This window comes from Bufo gargarizans, chromosome 5, assembly GCF_014858855.1.
Source record: "Bufo gargarizans isolate SCDJY-AF-19 chromosome 5, ASM1485885v1, whole genome shotgun sequence".
In the NCBI taxonomy this organism is placed as follows: Eukaryota; Metazoa; Chordata; class Amphibia; order Anura; family Bufonidae; genus Bufo; species Bufo gargarizans.
In genome coordinates, this window is record NC_058084.1 from 152602932 (window position 1) to 152623602 (window position 20671).

At 42.9% G+C, this 20671-nt stretch overlaps 1 protein-coding gene across 1 annotated transcript in view; it reads left to right on the forward strand.

Annotated features, from left to right (window-relative positions):
• The window catches only part of RTTN (rotatin), a 209463-nt gene that overhangs the window by 131035 nt on the left and 57757 nt on the right, over nt 1–20671 (forward strand). Inside the window, exons 29-33 of the mRNA XM_044293243.1 lie at nt 467–686; nt 1894–2022; nt 3883–3993; nt 10784–10942; nt 14907–14984. Of these exons, the coding sequence (XP_044149178.1) occupies nt 467–686; nt 1894–2022; nt 3883–3993; nt 10784–10942; nt 14907–14984 (697 nt within the window). The remainder of the gene's footprint in view (nt 1–466; nt 687–1893; nt 2023–3882; nt 3994–10783; nt 10943–14906; nt 14985–20671) is intronic.

Here is a 20671-nt window from a genome sequence, read left to right on the forward strand (position 1 = left end):
AGCAGCTGTAGAGCCGCAAGTTGGCCATTTCTGGTCTAAAAGATTCTGCACAGTGTGGTACGGTATCTGTGTATAATGTAGAAAGTTTTCTTTATTGGACTACTTCCATGATGTTAGTGATTCTGAGAACCTTTGTGGACATGCCCTTATGGGATTAGCATCTTACTAGGACTTCAGATTTTCAGATGCTCAGTAGGACGTCAATCAAGGAAAAGTGGGCGCAATTACAACCAGGGAACCCCCAGAAGACGATCTGTGAGCAGCCCAGGATGCTCCTAAATATCTAAAATGAGCGGTTTCCACAGGGACATGTCTACAAATGTATTTGCAAGCGCTGTTACATCATGGCAGCAGAGTAATGATGAAAAATGTGCTGCTTTATGTGATGATATTCTCTTTAGTCTCATTGTATGCATTACACGCCTAAGATGCATATCAATGAAGACGTTTTTCTGCTCTTCTCCAGGAAGTGTCTGACTCTCGCTGGCTCTTTCCGGACGCAACTTTCCTTGCAATTGATTCACTGTTTGAAAGTGTCAGATGCTCCCCATTTTTATGGGCTTCCGTCACTGGCAAGAACCCTGAAAGGAATGGTTCATGTGACATCAATGCCAGGTTGGAGCACACACTGCAACTTAAGTGAACCGATGACCATCTGCGTGAAGGCACTGACCAGTCTTCTTGAGGTATGGCATTATACGTGGTTAGACATCAAACATGATCTTCCATTGGGGGGATTTATCATGAGGGAAATGTCTGAAGTCCGTTTTTCTTTGAATCTGCATTGGCCTTTGCACCAGATTTATCAAATTTTGCATGGTGTTTGTTAAATGTGGCTCATCTTTAAACCTAACCCTTTGGAATTCCCTAAAGCTAAAAGGTATTCATTATGCATCCCTATTATAGGTGTGTAGGGATGTGCATACCACGTTACCATGATTTCCTTGCTTAGTTAATAGTCATTATTTGCTACACTTTAAATACATATAAAACATAGGTACTTGGATTCGTTCTATCAGAAATTACAATACAAAATTGAAAAAGGTCCTACAGGTACTTTATTGATAAGGAACTTACAATTTTTTTGGCATTAGAGTAGAGCTTAAGAGCTCATTTGCATCCCTTTCTTCCCAGAATTCCTGAGGAGCATGAATGGCCTAGAAGTCTCCTCGCGCCAATTAAGGTGCTCTTTCCCCAAGGAGTACCTTCCAAAAGCTACTGTACGTTCCAGCCACTAATTGGAAGTTTTGAAGACTAGTTGGTCATTAGCGTCAAGTTTCCATTGAAGAGATTGTTTCATGAAAGCAACCTCTGTTGTAGGCCTCATGCACACGGCCATTTTTATTTTTCAGTCCACAAATCATGGATCCGCCAAACAGTTGCTGGCCGCGTGCATCCTGTCAGTTTCGATTTCCATTCATCAGAAATGTCCAATCCTTGTCAGCAAAACGGACAAGTATAAGAGTTCTATTTGTCAGCCACCCTGTACCAGTGTCTCTCTTTCTGGCAGGCCTGAGCCATCCTTTTATTACATGGGTGTCTATTTATCTGGTATAGTACATTGCTCCTGTTACTAAAGGAAAAAAGCTTGGTCGGCTGCAGTTTCCGAAACCCCCGGCAAACAGCTGAGTTTCATCTATGACTGATTGTTCTGGAGGCCATATTTTGGAAGGGGTTCTCTGATGAAACACCCCCTTTTAAACCATGCATTCTGGTGTAATAACTTCAACTCATATTCAAAGTATTCTTTTCCTAATAATTACTTACTGACCTCGTTACCCAACAGGACTATAGAGTATACTTTGGTTTAAAGTGGTATTGTGCTGTTTTATTTTATACTATGATGACTCCTGAAAGTCAAGCTACCCTGAAATTGTTTTCCTCTGTTATCAGATCATCTCATCTTTTTATGTGGAATGGGGAGGAAATGCTCTTTCCTATATGGGGAAGGGTGTCACGCAGAGCACAGTATTGTGCTTGCTTCACTTGTCCCATGAGATGACAGCTGAAGCCAGGAACACGGTAAGAGAAGGGAATTGCGCTCTTGGACGTGGGATGTGTGGTAAGAGCTATGTCTGTGAAGTGGCAGAGATGTAAGAATGGATTTTCTCGTTTGTCCTGTTTCATTGATGTATGGCGTGTGCTTTGCTTCAGCTTTTTTCCCTGTCTCATCGATTCTACACTAAAATAAGCTGTTCCTTCGACTATTGTGCTAACCATACAATTAAACAAATGTGGAAAATAGTATATTTTTCTGCGCACTGGAAAAGGATGCTTGTTGACAACAATGGTTGAGTGGCTTGGTTTACCAAAATATATTCATGCTTTAAAATCTCCTTTCTATCTGATTTTGTGCAGATGGCTGTTTGAAACTGTATCTCCTTTGAGGCACTGAAGCAAAATACCAATTAATTCCTCCTTATGGCGTACTTGTGCTTTTTTAATGTTCTACAGCTTTGTTTTGTTCTGTATTTCTTTGGATTTGTTCTTTCCCCCCCAGTAAATATTGACTAGGTAGCCACATTTAGAAATCTGCTTTTACGTAATGCATCCTTATTGGGTCATTTAAAGTTCACTTGAGCAGCAGCTGCTGGACGTTAATAGAAGCAACACACTTAATGCATGTCGTAGTAGAACACAGGCGTTCTTAGTCAGGAGTCTGAAAAACCAAGATGCGTACATGCAGTATACTAGTGGCCATGCTGGGTATTGCAGATTTTCCTATTCACATAATTGGCACCCGGCACTGATGCTGCTACACAGTAGTGTTCTTCCTCTTAGCTCGAGCTAGATGAGTGGCAAAATTAACTGTATTTTTTAAAGCTAGTCATCTTGTGCCACTCGCCTCAGAATATCTGAAGCCAAGAAGAATGGTAAGTAAGGGAAAATCTGTATGTCTAGTGTGTTACAGGAAAGAGGCCGTAGTGCTCACTAGCCTGCCAGGCCTCTTCAGACATCTGATCGGTGGGGTTCCAAGGGACAGACCCTCACCTATCCTATGTTTAGGTCATCAATATTAATATCCCAGAAACCCCCTTTAACCTCTCCCCAACCAGCGCTCTAGCCAACCAACGGCGCTGGCCATATCTTCAAATTTGGCGCCCTGCGCCAAACAGGCTACTGTCTACATTATAATGCCAATCACAGACCTTTATCCCCTCAGATGCTGAGGTCAATTGTAAAGCCCGAACAGCTTCCCTGCACGGAGATCAGGGTAGCCTTTCATTCTCTGTAATAGCCTGGGTCTCTCTGAAGGAACCCAGGCTAGTACATCTGTAGTTCCTAGGGAGGCCTGGTAATTCATTGCAGTATAAAGCACAAGCGATCTGAAGATAGCATATTCAAGTCCCCTAAGGGAACTTAAAAAAAAGGAAAATTAGAAGTAATAATAATAAAATGACATTAAAATAAAAAATAAATACTGCAGGCAGTTTACTGTCCACAAAATTTGTACTATTCAGATTCACCGATTTGTGATTGCTTTACCTCTAATGAAAGTCATACACACTCCAAAATAATTTCAATAAAAACTACAGGTCACCCCACAACAAACGAGCCCCCACTCTGTAGACATAATCTATAATAAAAAGTTATGCAGGTCAGAATATTTTGTTTCCAAAGTTTTTAGAGGTCAGTTTTGCAACTGCAAGCTACAACTTGTCCTGCAACAGACAACATATGTGAACAGAAAAAAATTAAATAAATGGCTCCGGGAAGGCAGGGAGTGAAAAACCCCCCGCAAAAAACTGAAAATAGTATATACATAGGACACCGTTAAGAGCGGGTTATGGGTCTGAAAAGGTATAGCATGTAATGTATGTATGAATGTAATGTTAAGTACACTATCATATAATCCATAGATTGTAATTATCTGTATTACAGGACTGGGTGCATCTTTGGTCTTTACCCTATGATCATGGTAATGAAGAGCAAGTCATGCCAAGACTGGGCTTAGAGTGGCTGATACCTTTGTGGGTAGACAGAGATCCAGAGGTTAGTACTTTAGGTATGAGGAATGTTTAAGTCCTTGACCTTTCGAATGTATTCAGTACAATGAAGTATTTTAGTGCAATGTAGATTATTATTGCTGCGGGTCTGACTCCCGACACCCCTGCAGACCAGCTGTTTGAAGGGGCCGTTGCACTTGGATGAGCACTTCAGCCTCGTCATAGCTTACTAAGCACAGTGTCCTACATTGTATAGCGCCTGTATAGCGCCTGTGCTTAGTCCAGTTCACTTGAATGGGAGTGAGTTGCAGAAAGGACATGGGACCAACAGACATGACGTCACTGGCCTATGAAGAGCCTTCCCCTTTAAACAATGATCGGAAGGTCTGCTAGGAGTCGGACCCCCACCAGTCTGATATCGATGCTCCATCCTGAGGATACTGTAGGTTGTCAATATTTAATTCTCAGAGAATCCCTTTAACAAATAATAATTTATATTTCTTATTATCTGTCTGCTGTTGCAGTAAAAATATGTCTGAGTTCTTTATTTAATAAGGCCAAGACCGTTTCTTCAATGAAAGTGTCTTATAAGATGTTCCATCTTTACTAGATACATTTATGATGTCAATTATAAGGGCTACAATATTCAATATGTTTAACATGTGAAGACTGAATTTGATTTTCCACCTTCTAATGACAAAAAATAAAACTGATGCCATTATCAAATGACCATATACTATACAAGGAGCACATTCTGTGGGTGGCTGTGATGGCGCGGTGTCTTGTAGGAGATGGCTACGGGTAATATATTTACGCACATTACATTCAGCCTGTTATCTGCAGTTGTGCTGCTGTTTTTAAATAAATGATGTGATGGCCTTCTGATGCGTGTGCTGTTCTTCCCTGCAATGCTCGAGGGAACCGTCCGTACAGAATGTAGAATGTATCTTTAATTTACTTGGTAATTAAATGTCATTGACTTGTTTCTGACCTTTCATGGTAGGATCAGCTACAGTGAACATCTGCTTTTCAATTTCTTGGTATTAAATAGTTTAATAAACTTAAAGGTATCATCCATTCAGTCAAAGGATTTTGAAGAAAAATAATAAAAAGCATTAAAATGCTGATCTTGTTGGCCGTAGTAGTTATTATCCGTATCGGGGGGGGGGGGGGCGAGAGGATTTAACATTTTTGGAGGGCTCTGCACAAATATTTGTTAGCTGACTATTGATTCTGCTAACGTATAGCTTCAAAATGTGGCTGACAACCATGCGCTAGTATAAAACTGCCTGTGATTTTCTGATGGATAGCATTCAAGCCTTCGAGAAGTCTTAATTGTATAATACTTTCAGGGGCTCCCCCCCCCCCCCTTTCTCTGCATAATAGACTGCACATATTTACTAATACTAATATTTAGACAGAGTAAAGTTAGACTAGATAGTCTAAAAATGCACCAAATTTATTAAAGTGGCCCATGTCGGAGGATAAATTTGGTACATATTTAGCACTACCTTTATGTTGTCTTGCTTTGCACCAAAATTTGGGACAACTTTAGTGCACATTAGGATGCAGAGAACAATAGACATGGCGATCCTAGTGTATTAGGTCCTAGAAATTGGTTGCAGAGAAGACAAAGTTGTTGCAGTTAGGCACAATACTATGCAGGGCATATCATTATAAGGCTGTTGCGTATCTCCCGATCCTCACACCGGTAGTACAGCAGTGGGTATAATTAGTAATTAGAAGAATAATGTGGTTCCTACAATCGCCCTGCCAAGGAAGTAGTCATGAAGCCAGGAGCTTGTAATGAGAGTTCACTTTATTGGGGCCGCGCGTTTCGGGAGTGGAATGCTCCCTTCATCAGGTCCAGGAGCATTCTGCTCCCGAAATGCGTGGTCACATCTTAAAGTCTGTCAGCCCATTTCGCCAATTAAACTGCTGCTAAACGTTTCTAGGTCACATATGCAACATACAGACCATCATTTTTTTCCCCTTTGCAGTGGTTCTTGGCACAGAAATTGAAGTTCTGATATGATATACAAAGAATGATAAAACACTTATATCCATTACATGCACCTGCATGCTACACCTCTCCTCAGCGCAACACCATCTGGCTCCTTCCTCCAGAGCGGCATGTGTTTGAAAAAGGCTATAGTGCCGAAACGTCACACAAAGTGTTACTTTGCCGCATTACAATAAATACTACAAACACCAAAGCAAATTTTGCTGGAGTTTATTGTATCATGTATACGGGGTGGGATCCCGACTCCACGCAGCACCACCTAGTGTGCCACACTGGTCTACTGTATCATGATGTACAAAGAATGTACCAGGTGCCCAGTGAGTTGTCCCCAGAACAACGGCAACTGTCTCGGCCCGTCTCTCCTAAGTCAATTTCCTCCCCTCCTGATTAACGTTTTCCTCTACTTCCAATGTCTCATGCCCACTATGAAAGAGATATGTCAGTTAAGAGCAAAGGAGAAGATCAGGGCTCGGATGATTAGAATAGTTCTTGGGCACTTGCTATGCAGGGGCTGCCCTCAGGGCACTTGTCAGGGTTGCCGTTTAAAGATGCATTTCTACAAAAATGCAATGCAAAACATGTTTGTTTTTTAATTTCAGGCACTTCTGGTCACTATTCAGAGTGTATTTTCACATACACAGACAGGGTTGAAACTGCAATTCATAGGGCCCCATAGCAAAATAGGATAGGGCCTCCACCACCTAGTGTGACAAGATTAAAACAGAAGCATAAGTAGCAATAATTAAAGAGGCTCTGTCAGCATGATCAACCCTATTAAACCAGGCATACTTCCTGGTAGGGCTTATCATGAAGACCAAACGATAGCTCTCTTTTTTCTGTATGCTAAACAGCTGAGTTTGTATTCATATGTAAATGAGCAAGGTGGAGCACCAGGGGCTGGGCTGAATCCTTGGAGCACTGCTTTGTAACGCCCTTTGTGCTCTGCACACTCCATCCTCCCCTTTATTGACATTCCTAGACATCAGCATGGTGAGGGCAGAGCTGTGTCCTAGCATATACATATATACAGGTCCTTCTCAAAAAATTAGCATATTGTGATAAAGTTCATTATTTTCTGTAATGTACTGATAAACATTAGACTTTCATATATTTTAGATTCATTACACACCAACTGAAGTAGTTCAAGCCTTTTATTGTTTTAATATTGATGATTTTGGCATACAGCTCATGAAAACCAAGATTTCCTATCTCAAAAAATTAGCATATTTCATCCGACCAATAAAAGAAAAGTGTTTTTAATACAAAAAAAGTCAACCTTCAAATAATTATGTTCAGTTATGCACTCAATACTTGGTCGGGAATCCTTTTGCAGAAATGACTGCTTCAATGCGGCGTGGCATGGAGTCAATCAGCCTGTGGCACTGCTGAGGTGTTATGGAGGCCCAGGATGCTTCGATAGCGGCCTTAAGCTCATCCAGAGTGTTGGGTCTTGCGTCTCTGAACTTTCTCTTCCCAATATCCCACAGATTCTCTATGGGGTTTAGGTCAGGAGAGTTGGCAGGCCAATTGAGCACAGTAATACCATGGTCAGTAAACCATTTACCAGTGGTTTTGGCACTGTGAGCAGGTGCCAGGTTGTGCTGAAAAATGAAATCTTCATCTCCATAAAGCTTTTCAGCAGATGGAAGCATGAAGTGCTCCAAAATCTCCTGATAGCTAGCTGCATTGACCCTGCCCTTGATAAAACACAGTGGACCAACACCAGCAGCTGACATGGCACCCCAGACCATCACTGACTGTGGGTACTTGACACTGGACTTCAGGCATTTTGGCATTTCCCTCTCCCCAGTCTTCCTCCAGACTCTGGCACCTTGATTTCCGAATGACATGCAACAGTCCAGTGCTGCTTCTCTGTAGCCCAGGTCAGGCGCTTCTGCCACTGTTTCTGGTTCAAAAGTGGCTTGACCTGGGGAATGCGGCACCTGTAGCCCATTTCCTGCACACGCCTGTACATGGTGGCTCTGGATGTTTCTACTCCAGACTCAGTCCACTGCTTCCGCAGGTCCCCCAAGGTCTGGAATCGGTCCTTCTCCACAATCTTCCTCAGGGTCCGGTCACCTCTTCTCGTTGTGCACCGTTTTCTGCCACACTTTTTCCTTCCCACAGACTTCCCACTGAGGTGCCTTGATACAGCACTCTGGGAACAGCCTATTTGTTCAGAAATTTCTTTCTGTGTCTTACCCTCTTGCTTGAGGGGGTCAATGATGGCCTTCTGGACAGCAGTCAGGTCGACAGTCTTACCCATGATTGCGGTTTTGAGTAATGAACCAGGCTGGGAGTTTTTAAAAGCCTCAGGAATCTTTTGCAGGTGTTTAGAGTTAATTAGTTGATTCAGATGATTAGGTTAATAGCTCGTTTAGAGAACCTTTTCATAATATGCTAATTTTTTGAGATAGGAAATTTGGGTTTTCATGAGCTGTATGCCAAGATCATCAATATTAAAACAATAAAAGGCTTGAACTACTTCAGTTGGTGTGTAATGAATCTAAAATATATGAAAGTGTAATGTTTATCAGTACATTACAGAAAATAATGAACTTTATCACAATATGCTAATTTTTTTAGAAGGACCTGTACACTACTTACTGTAGCCTCACCACATAGAGATATGCTTGGAATGCTAATATACATACTACTGCTTTATTCACAAACACGACATATGATCATAAATACAGCCGTAATATGTATTAGCTTTCTGAGATTGGAAAAACCACTCTTTTCTATATGGAAATGCCATTGCTTTGTGTTAAGTGCTCAGCCTTTCATGTAGAGATCCTAAGTTTAAGTCCTAAGAGACACTTATATATGTGTTTTTCTGTTAATTTGTCTTCTCATTTAAACCGTAATATACTATAATAATAATAAAAGGCCTTAATATATTGGGAATAGTGTGCCTTACGTGCACGCATCGTCAGCGCACGGCAGTGCCAGGAAAGGTAAGTATAAAGTGAGCAGGGGGGGTGATGTTTGAAGGGGGCACCTGTGATTTGAAGAAGCTGATGGCTCTAGGGGACATGGATGATCATGGGCTGGCAATGGCATGGAGGGGCTCATGGCGCTGGGGGAGTGGGGGTCGGCATGGGACATGGATGGCATAGAAGAGCTGATGGCACTGGGTGGGAGTCTGGGATACATGGCATGGAGGGGCTGATCTGATGGGAGTGGGGGACATGGTGGATGGCATGGAGGCACTGGGGAAGGGGGAAAGATGGCAATGGATGGCATGGAGGCACTGGGGGAGGGGGACATGGTAATGATTGGCATGGAGGCAGTGGGGAGAAGGACATAGCAAGAGATGGCATGGAGGGGCAGATGGGAGTGGGGGACATGGCATGGAGGGGCTGATCTGATGGCACTTGGGGAGTGGGGGACATTGTGAATGCCATGGAGGCACTGGGGGAGGAGGACATATGGCATGGAGGCACTGGGGGAGGGGGACAGATGGCATGGAGGCACTGGGGGAGGGGGACAGATGGCATGGAGGCCCTGGGGGAGGGGCACATGGCATGGAGGCACTGGGGGAGGAGGACATGGCATGGAGGGGAAGATGGTACTGGGGAAGTGGTGGAGATGGCATGGAGGGGCTGATGATATCTGATGGCACTAGGGGAGTGGGGGACATGGCATGGAGGGGCTGATCTGATGGCAGTGGGGGACATCACATGGCAATAGATGGCATAGAGGTACTGTGGGAGTGGGGGACATGGCACTGGATGGCATTGGGGGTGTGGAGTTGAAGGCACTGGGGTGGGGAAGAGCTGATGGCACTGGGGGGAACGGAGCTGATGGCACTGGGGGGAACTGATGCACCTGGGCTGATCGCACAGGAGGGAACGAAGGGTGCTGGGGACTGATGGCAGGGAGTTTGATGAGTTTTTATAAAGGAAGATTTTTTCTTATTAGGCTGGGTTCACACATGAGCGTTTTACAGCGCGTTCCTACGCGCTGTAAAACGCTCAACAGGCAAGAACCAATGATTCCCTATGGGAATGGTTCTCACCTGAGCGTTTTACAGCGCGTACGACCGCGCTGTAAAACGCCCCAAGAAGTACGTGAGCTTCTTTGGGGCGTCTTGTCACGCGTTCCCGTAAATAGACTTCAGCGGGAACGTGCGACAATGGGCGTTCGCTTGTCTCTGTATGCGCGTTTGCAAACGCCCGTACAATCGCGCATACAGAGCGCTCCATCGCGAACGCTCAGGTCTGAACCCAGTGTTAGAGTACTCGATTAATTGTAAAAATAATCGGTAGATACTCGATTACTAAAATAATTGTTTACTGCAGCCCTAGTAAGAATAATAGCACCATATATCAGAAAACCCACATTATAGCAAATTTATATAGCAAATATTGTTATTCCCCACAAAAAAGTACAGTGTTCTTGCATTTGATTGGGCCTCCTCCACCTCTGGGCGCCATAGCGAGTGGGATGGCCTTAGTTACGCCAATACAGATAGAGTCCATTCCTGAACTTTCCTATTTCCAACTTGAGTATGAAATGTATTTATTTGGTCATTTAAACTGCATTATACTCTGGAAGTTAGTTTTTTTTTTAACAATTATCTTTGGTACTTCTCAGACATACGGTAACTTTATGTAGATTGTACTTTTTTTTTTTTTTTTTCTTTTATAGCTTTATCTTAATAGTTTAAGAAATGGTAATGGTACTAGCAATTCAGTAATGCGTAGCAAAGTGCGAATCGTTATGAATGGCCCTAATTTTCTATATCAATGTATGAATAAAACTACCGGTAGTTGTCAAATATATTTTCTTCCTTGTTTGCCATTTCTAGGTGAGGTTTACAAGCCTGGCTATTGGATCAGCTTTGACATCCCTTACTGAAGGCTGTGTTATCTTGTCTGACAGCTGTCAGAATATTTCTGGAGGCTTATGGGGAACAGTGCTAAGTATCTTTGTGGACCAGTCTGAATGTAGCATGGTGCGCAGAGAGGTGAGTCATTCTGTTGCCTACCTAGAATGTGTGATTTTTTTCAATTTTTTTTTTTTTCTAATAATGACTTTATCTCAACAAATTTTCATGTTTTTAATGTTGTGAATGTTCACTTAATATTGCTTAGTTACTATTGCCGCTCTTCATGCATCAGAGGTGCGAAAAATCTTTAATATGCACAGGCATATTACAAAGTGTCGACACGTCTGGTGCTAAGACAAATGAGGCTAATTTATAGAATCCATTCAATCTTGACTGTGTCATTTTCGGAATATTCCAGATTTAGAAATCAGTCTTTTAAAGGGGTTTTGAAGTTCACTTCCTTTTCTTGATAAGTCAATTATAGAGTGGCCCCAGTGAGCGGCTACAATCTGTGGTTGAACATGGTAGCTGTTTTCAAAGGCTATGGAGACCTTTTGGGAGCCTTTTTTTTTTTTTTTTTTTTTTTTGGGTGGTGGAGGGCAAACCCCCTCTCCCTGGGCAGACTTGCCTGCTTTCTGGCGCTGGCTCCCTGTTGCGTTCCCAGGATATAAACAACCGTTGCTAGCCAGAGCTGTAACCTGCTCCCCTTGCGTCATATCAGATGGTCACGTGACTTTATAGAGCATCTGTCAGCAGGATCCACCCCATTTAACCATTTTGCCCTATAGGGTTGACCCTGCTGATTTAAAGCATACCTTTCTCTTGCAGGTCCATTAAGCTGTTACTCGGAAGTCATTTTTTATCATTGTGCAAATGAAGGCTGAAGTGCACTGAGAGGTGTGCCCTAGCCACTTGGTGGAGATTTCACCCTCCACTTGATTGACAGGCATCTGCAGCATCATCTGGCATGGCCTTGTGGAGAGGGGTCCACCACTGCAGAGAGGAGTAGCTAAGGTGCACCGATGGCTAGAGCATATTAATTAAACAGTAAATTCTTAGTAACAGTGTAATGAATTTGCTATAAAGGTGTCATTTTTATCAGCAGAGTCAGCCCTAACAGGTTAGGCTACTTTCACACTTCCGCGTTCGGGGTTCCGCTTGTGAGTTCTGTTTGAAGGCTCTTACAAGCGGCCCCGAACGGATCCGTACAGCCCCAATGCATTCTGAGTGGATGTGGATCCGCTCAGAATGCATCAGTTTGGCTCCGTTCCGCTCAGCTGGCGGACACCCGAACGCAGCTTGCAGTGTTCGGGTGTCAGCCTGGCCGTGCGGAGCCAAATCGATCCGTCCAGACTTACAATGCAAGTCACTGGGGACAGATCCGTTTGACATTGACACAATATGGTGCAATTTCAAACTGATCCGTCCCCCATTGACTTTCAATGCAAAGTCAGGACGGATCCGTCTGACTAACAATTAGACTTAGATCTTTTATTGAAATATAATGCAGACGGATCCGTTCTGAACGGATACTATCGTTTGCATTATAGGAGCGGATCCGTCTGTGCAGATACCAGACGGATCCGCTCCGAATGCAAGTGTGAAAGTAGCCTAATGTACCTGATTTAATCCTGATTGGGTTGAGCTTTCTGACAGATGCTCTTTATAGAGGTGTTTGGGGTGTAACAGGTTATTCCCTATCTACAAGATAGTGGATGACTATTAGATCAGTGAGAGTCTGACTGCTGGGTTCCCCCCACTGATCATGAAAACGGGGACCCCGTACCCTGTGAGGGCCTAGAAATGAATGGAGCATGTGCACTGGTGCTTCATTCATCTTTATGGGAGTGCTGAAGATAGCCCAGTACAAGTGCTTAGCTATTTCTGGCAGTCCCCTAGAGATTAATGGAGCGGCACATGCTCGACCTAGCACTCCATTCATTTCCCTTTAAATGCTTCTAAATTTAGCTTCAGTCTCCAGCCCTTCTCTCTCCTCTCCTGAACTTAGGGTACTTTCACACTTTCGGCAGAGGTTTCCGGCAGGAAGTTCAGTCGCCGGAACTGCCTGCCAGATCCGGCCATCCGGGCGCAAACAGATGGCATTTGTCAGACAAATGCATTGAAATATCGGATCCGTCTCTCCGGTGTCATGCGGAAAAACAGATCCGGTATTTATTTTTTTCACAGATTTAAAGGTCTGCGCATGCACGGCCTGGAAGAACGCATCCGTCAATGCGGCAATTTTAATGCCGGATCTGGCACTGATACAGTTCAATGGAAATAAATGCAGCTGTATAATGCATGCTGCGGTATTTTCTCCGGCCAAAAAACGTAAGTGGGACTGGACTGATGCATCCTGAACGGAATGCTCTCCATTCAGAATGTATTAGGATAAAATTGATAGTTTTTTTCCCCGGTATTGAGTCCCTAGGACGGAACTCAATACTGGGAAAGATAAATGCTAGTGTGAAAGTCCCCTAACTTCTAAGCTGATTTAAACTTTGATTAAGTCATAACATCAGCTTAGAAGATCTTTGAGGAGAAAAAGGGGACAAGCTGTCAGATGATCTCTTTGATTTCGCCGTGAACAGCATTCTGCAGCCTGCTATATACTGTGATACATAAAAGTTGCAGAAGCCAAACAATACATCATTTCCAATAAACCCTGTTGCAGGATAGTTTTTTAGACAAAAATATGTTCAATGAAGTTAAAAAACTAAATAATAATCTTAGTTTCCATACCCTGCAGGACCACCATGGGGAAATGAAGCATTGCACATCAATAGGTCATCTATGTAACGTATGGACATGCTAGGTCCTCCACAGAGAAGCTCTTTGTAGCCATTCTCCACACAGTTAGGCCTCATGCACATGACCATGTCTGTATTGCGGTCTGCAAACCATTGATCCACAAAATACGGATAACATCCGTGTACAATCTGCATTTCGCTTACTCCCATCACTAAGAATTACTTTTCTTGTCCACAGTACAGACCAGAATAGGACATGTCCTATAATTTGTGGAACAGACACATGGATGCGAACATCCGTTTGCTATCAGTGTTGTTTTTTATTTTTTTTATTGAGGACCCATAAAAAATATGTCCGTGTGCTATCCGCCCCAAAAAATGGATGCAAAATATGATCCTTAACCCCTTAGTGACATTTGACGTAATAGTACGTCACATAAAGAAGTGACTTTGCACAAATTGACGTACTATTACGTCATGATGATCGTGCGGGCACAGGAGCTGTGCTCCTTCGATCAATTCAGGGGTCCATGCTGTATCTGCCGGTATAGCTGTAAGCGCCGACCCCTTATATGCCACGATCAATGCTGACTGTGGCATAAAAGAGGATTGCACAGGGAGGGGGCTCTCTCGGCCTCTCCATCGGTCCCGATGGTTGCCATGGCAACCCCAGGCCCCTCAAAGGCCTCAGGGTCTGCTGTGTACGGAAGCCTGTGAGACCCAGCCCCCATGTGAAACATTTCAATGTAGTACAATACAGTTTCTATTATGTAAGCCCCACAAAGTGACTTCATAACTGGTCCTTTAAGAAGCGGGTTTTGGAAATTTTCGGAAAAATGTTCAAAAGTTGCATATAAAATTCTAATCCATCTAACATCCAAAATGATGCATAAAGTAGACATATGGTAAATGTAAAGTAATAACTATTTTATGAGGTATATCTGTCTTAAAAGCAGAGAAATTTGAAATTTTCTGTAATTTTTGAATATTTTTTTTATAATTAAAGGTGAAATATATCAATTCGGCTTTATCACTGTCATGAAGTAAATTGTGTGAGTAAACAATCTCAGAATGGCATGGATAAGTAAAAGCGTTCCAAAGTTGAAAAATGGCTTGTTCTGGAGGGGTTAAACATAGCGGTTTACATTTTTCTAGAAATCTTTTACATACTATGGACCATTAAAAACTCTTAAGCTAGATATTTCAGAATGCTATAGACTAAATTAATAGGCACTGAATTGTATTAAACCAGATAAATCGAAACGATTAATCACCTTCACTGTGTAGGCTGTACTTTCAAGCAGTGGCAACTAGATGGCAGTAGTAAGATCTTATTATTTTTTTGTTTCCAGGCTGCATTTATTCTGCAAAACATGCTTGTTATCCAAATGTCTGAAAATGCAGAAGACTCTAAAGAATCATCTTTTCAGGTTAGTAGCATGTTATGTTTCATAACGTTCTCAAAAAAATAGCAACTATCTGCTTTGCTAATAATAATATATATAATAATAATAATAATAAGTCACATTCATTTGCAATGCAGCAATCTGTATACCGTAAATTATGCCGAGACACATTTTTGTTGCTTCATAGTATCTTAAATTTTTACTTCTTTGCTCAAAGAGGTAAAATAGGCATTAACTTGATGTTACAATTGTGCACCTAGAAAAAGGCTTGCAGAACTAGAAGCAGCCATCATCCTGCAGCTTACACAAACCCAGAACAATATTAATAGCTTTCAGGCATACAGAGCTCAGAGGAAGTCGGCTAAACGTGGTTTATTTCTAACATTAAAAGTGTTATACAACTCCTATAATGGCCCCCAAACTGCCCGGGCACCTCATACAGCTTATACTTACCCCGCTCCCCGGCACCTGCATCGCTCCTGATGCCCGCAAGGCTGCCGTGACGTCGGGGGAAAGCCAATAGCAGGCCACGGTGGGAACGAGCCTCTCTAGCGTTACCCACAATGGTAGGGAGGCTCGTCCCCGTTGCGGCTTGCTATTGGCTGCTACCCCCGTCGCCGAATGTTTTGATCCAAGCTATAGGTATAACCTGTATGAGGTGCCCGGGTGTTATAGGTGTTGGATAACCCCTTTAAAGTGGTTCTACAACTGCAGTGATTGCAGTCTGTATGTGATTTAGTGTCTGTTTTATCATCAGAACTCCCATAAGTCACAGGTCTCCAGCTTTGAGCTACCACCAACCAGACACAGCGCCCATCTTTATTGATTTGGTGCTCTAGGTGTTTTTTTACTTTCCAGTCGCCATTCAGCCCATCTTCTTTAATACTAGGGCTGCTATACTAGATTACTAAAGACGGCGCAAAGAGCGACCCTGTGTCAGATAAGATCTGGAAGTCTCTGTGGTCAAACCCATACCAATCATAAGTACAGGATTCTCTGAATCAACAATGCCTATCGAGCAATTCTTTTCTTCAGTTTACTATATCTTCACAATTTTCTTTTGGGTATAATTTACTATTTTTTAATCTATTAGTGACCAACCTATTAGGGCCTTAATAACACCAGAAATCTTTTCATTGGAGTAAAGTAGGCCTTTGCTAGACTCTTCTCATAATGGATTATCTCTTGAAAACAAAGGGGTTGGAATGTTTAAGTCCGACAGCCTGATCCTTCTGTTCGGTGGGAAATGTTGGGTATGGCCTTTGTACATATTACATGATCCAGCTAGTCTAATGTTTATGGCCAGCGTAAGGGTTTCATCCAGCCTAGGAGCCAACAACCCAAGAGCTCTTAAGCTGTGTCCCATAAATAAACCCAAAAACCGTGGACAGTTGGGGGGTTGGAGGGGTGTTCATCCAATGTGGCCTTCTGCAATTGCATGTACCAAGTGTCAATAGTGCCAGACAGGCCCCAAGCTACTTCATCTTTGGTCCACTTGATTCTTTTGGAGGCTGCATGATCAGCAGAAAATGTGGAGACTAACATGTTTACCATTTGACCCTTTAAGTCAACCAAGTCCGTGCCTTTATAGGTGATTTACACTCTACTGCAAATTGATACATACATTAAATCTGGTGTAAAGGAAAACTGGTTTAGTTGCCTATAGGGATCGACCGATTATCGGATTTACCGATATCGGCCGATATTCAGGATTTTGAACGCTATCGGTATCAGCATTTATTTTGCCGATATTCCGATAGCGTATGGGGAACACAGATCGCGCTGCTGACAGCGCTCTCAGTGTTCCCCTTAGCAGCACAGGGGAGAAGGAAACAGTGTCTCCTCCCCCCTGTGCTGCTGCTGCCGCTGCCACCAATGAAAGGACAGGGGACAAGAGGAGGGGAGGAGCTATGGCCACTGCGCCACCAATGAAGCTTAATCTCTCATTTATTCATATACAGGAGGCGGGAGCTGCAGGATCACATAGCCGGCTCCCGACCTCTGTGAGCTGTAGCTGCGATCTGCGGTAGTTAACCCCTCAGGTGCCGCGGATCGCAGCTACAGCTCCTAGAGGTCGGGAGCCGGCTATGTGATTCTGCAGCCAGCTCCCGCCTCCTGTATATGAATAAATTAGAGATTAAGCTTCAATGGTGGCGCAGTGCGCCCCCCCAAGCCCAGTATTAGACATTGGTGCAGTCCGTCCGTCCCCCCAACCCCAGTATTAAGCATTGGTGGCGCAGTGCGCCTCCCCCCCCCAAGCCCACCCAGTATTAAGCATTGGTGGCGCAGTGCGCCCCCCCCCCCCCTTCCAGCATCCCCTCTCCCCTGCTCCTCCGATCGGAGCCCCAGCAGTGTAATGCTGGGGCTCCGATCGGTTACCATGGCAGCCAGGACGCTATTGAAGCCCTGGCTGCCATGGTAAGCACAGAGCAGCAGGGACACTGTGAGCTCCTATTCACCCTGATAGAGATCTATCAGGGTGAATAGGACAAGGGTTCTAGTCCCTACGGGGGCTAAAAGTTAGTAAAAAAAAGTTACAAAAAATAAAATAAAACACCAAAATATTAAGTATAAATGAAAAAGAAAGAGATTTACAAAAAAAAAATACACATTTACAATAAACATTAATTTTCAGCAGATTTGTGGGAATTTTTAATTTTTTTTTCAAAAATGAAAATGCCCAGAATATCGGTATAAATTATCGTCTATCGGCCTGAAAGTTCACAAGTTATCGGTATCGGCCCTAAAAAATCAATATCGGTCGATCCCTAGTTGCCTATAACAACCAATCAGATTGAGCCTTTCATTTTCCAAAATGAAAGGTCAAATCTGATTGGTTGCTATGGGCAACTAAGGCTACTTTCACACTAGCGTTCATAGGTCCGTTCGTGAGCTCCGTTTGAAGGAGCTCACGAGCGGACCCGAACGCCTCCGTCCAGCCCTGATGCAGTCTGAATAGAGCGGATCCGCTCAGACTGCATCAGTCTGGCGGCGTTCAGCCTCAGCACGGACAGGCGGACAGCTGAACGCTGCTTGCAGCGTTCAGCTGTCCGCCTGGCCGTGCGGAGGCGAGCGGATCCGTTCAGACTTACAATGTAAGTCAATGGGAACGGATCCGCTTGAAGATATCACCATATGGCTCAATCTTCAAGCGGATTCGTCCCCCATTGACTTTACATTGAAAGTCTGAACGGATCCGCTCAGGCTACTTTCACGCTTAGAATTTTTTCTAAGTTATTAATGCAGACGGATCCGTACTGAACGGAGCCTCCGTCTGCATTAATATGATCGGATCCGTTCAGAACGGATCCGATCGAACGCTAGTGTGAAAGTAGCCTAAGCCAGTTTTGATACATTTCCCCCATAGTCACAGGGCTTATATATATTTTTTTAAATTTTATTCCTACTCTTTTTTTTTTTTTTTTGTATTAAAATAATTATTTTGCTTCTGTACATCCAAACAACAGCCAACACCGTTGATAAGGAGCTGTCCTCTGCCATAGACCATTCTTTTTGTTAAGCTTCAATTACACAGATCTAGCAGCGATTCTGTTTGTCTTTTAGCAGTCGAGCACAAAAACTGCTTATGTTGATATTTCTCTTAATAACTATGCAAAGTTCCAGCCTTTTCACTTTCTTGATTTACATTTCCTTGCAATAGAGATCGCTTACTCTGCACTTGTATACCACACAAAGTAGCAGAACCTGTGTTATCTAATTCTTAATTATATTGCTAACGTTATTTTTGGCAGCATTCAGTAAAGTATAACAAGAATGAATAGGAATTTAAAGCAGGCCCAACATTGTTTGATTGTTGTAGTGTTCAAATGCTGTGCACCGTTATAAGACGGGCTATAGAAATGTTGACAGCCTCAATAAACAGACTTTTTTCATGGAGATTAGTAGAAGTTTGATGTATACAAATATACAGGGCCGGATTTAAAGTTTATGCACCTAGGCACTTTAATGCCGCCGACTTCTCCCCTCCCTCCTCCCATGATGTCCATACAATTTTTTTTTTATTAAATAGTTTTTATTACAATAATGAAATATGCAATAAAAACCTTGCAACAATCATAAAGTAGGGTTTGCAAGTTAAAAACCTAAATTCCGCCCCCCCTTAGGTTTTTAACTTGCGGACCCTACTGAGTTCTTGCAGTGTTCTGTGTGCCTGATACCACAACATATGATACTTTCAGGTCTATTTAACCTTGGTGTGTATTCCCCAGACATGGGGGCCAAGTAGTTATCAGGCATCTTTTGAATTTGTCTATACAACTGGGATTATGATGTATAACTGAGCGGTGTTAGTGCACTCCCGCCAACTCATACACCAAAGTGACCCTTTATATACAGTAAGCCTCATGGGGTACAGTGTTTTTAACCCTATAGGTAGCTCACAATATATTATTTAGTTTTCTAAACATGAATAAGTAAAAGTTATGTTTTATTAGTCTAGGACAAGAGTGGTTAGATAGCCGAGTAGGCAATAGTGTTAAAGTAATAAATAAACCCTTCCCAGATAGGGTCCTTGTTAGTAAGTAGTTCCCTAATAGTAGGCACATCTGATCTTATCCATCTTCTAGCCACTAATATGCGAGCCACAAAGAAGGATTTATACACCATAGTCTGGTTCATTCTCGATAAGTTATGCAGAGTTTCGCCTAACACGCAAAAAAAATATCGAGAAGGATAACTTAAGTCCAAAAATGTCTCCAATGATTTCAATAAGACCCTGCCAAAATGGTTGTATCTTAGGACAACGCCACCACATATGGATAATATCACATCTTAGACATACGGCTGTAGCACCCATTGAAAATGTTCTTTAACTAGTTTAAATATTACAACTAACTGTAAATATCGGAATACACTGTCTATCATCACCTACATTTACTAATAACTTTTCCTTTGACTTCAGTGCTCCATCCTTAACATATTGTGATAAATATAAAAAAAAACTTTTATTATCCAATATTTAGCATCTTCACCACAAGTGTTATCCCCAAAAGATAATTATACCAAAAGGGGGTTATTCGAATTAACCTCTCCAGGCCCAAATAATGTTTAAACGTGACCCAGGCTTCCACCATGGATTTAACCAATGGGATCTTATATACTTTTTTGTTATATAACTAGCTGATGACCCAGCGTTGCTCGGGTATTTATTTATTGCAATTTTATATTAAATATCAGTGACTTTCACAATGGCCATCCCTTTAACGGTGACCGCCCCTTTTACATTGGTTTCCATGGTGACCGCCCCTTTAACAGTGACTTTCACAGTGACCGCCCCTTTAACGGTGACCGCCCCTTTTACAGTGACGTTCACAGTGGCCTCCTATTTAACAGTGGTTTTTACAGTGGCCGCCCCTATAACGGTGACCGCCCCTTTAACAGTGACTTTCGCGGTGGCCACCCCTTTAACGGTGACCGCCCCTTTAACAGTGACCTCCACGGTGCCTGCCCTTTTAACAGTGAACTCGACAGCAGCCGTCCGTTTAATAGTGGCCCCTGCCCCCCCATGCATGTAGCAGTGTAGTTGTGCCGTCATACATCATATGACTGAATATTTCAGGAACTGCGAACTGCTAAAACTGTGATCAGTTGTTATGGCAACCTGGCAACCATTAGCAATGCAAGGTTGAACACCAGACAATAAAGCTTCATATCAGGTACCTCCAAACCTCTGTAGTCGTAAGCCCTGGTAA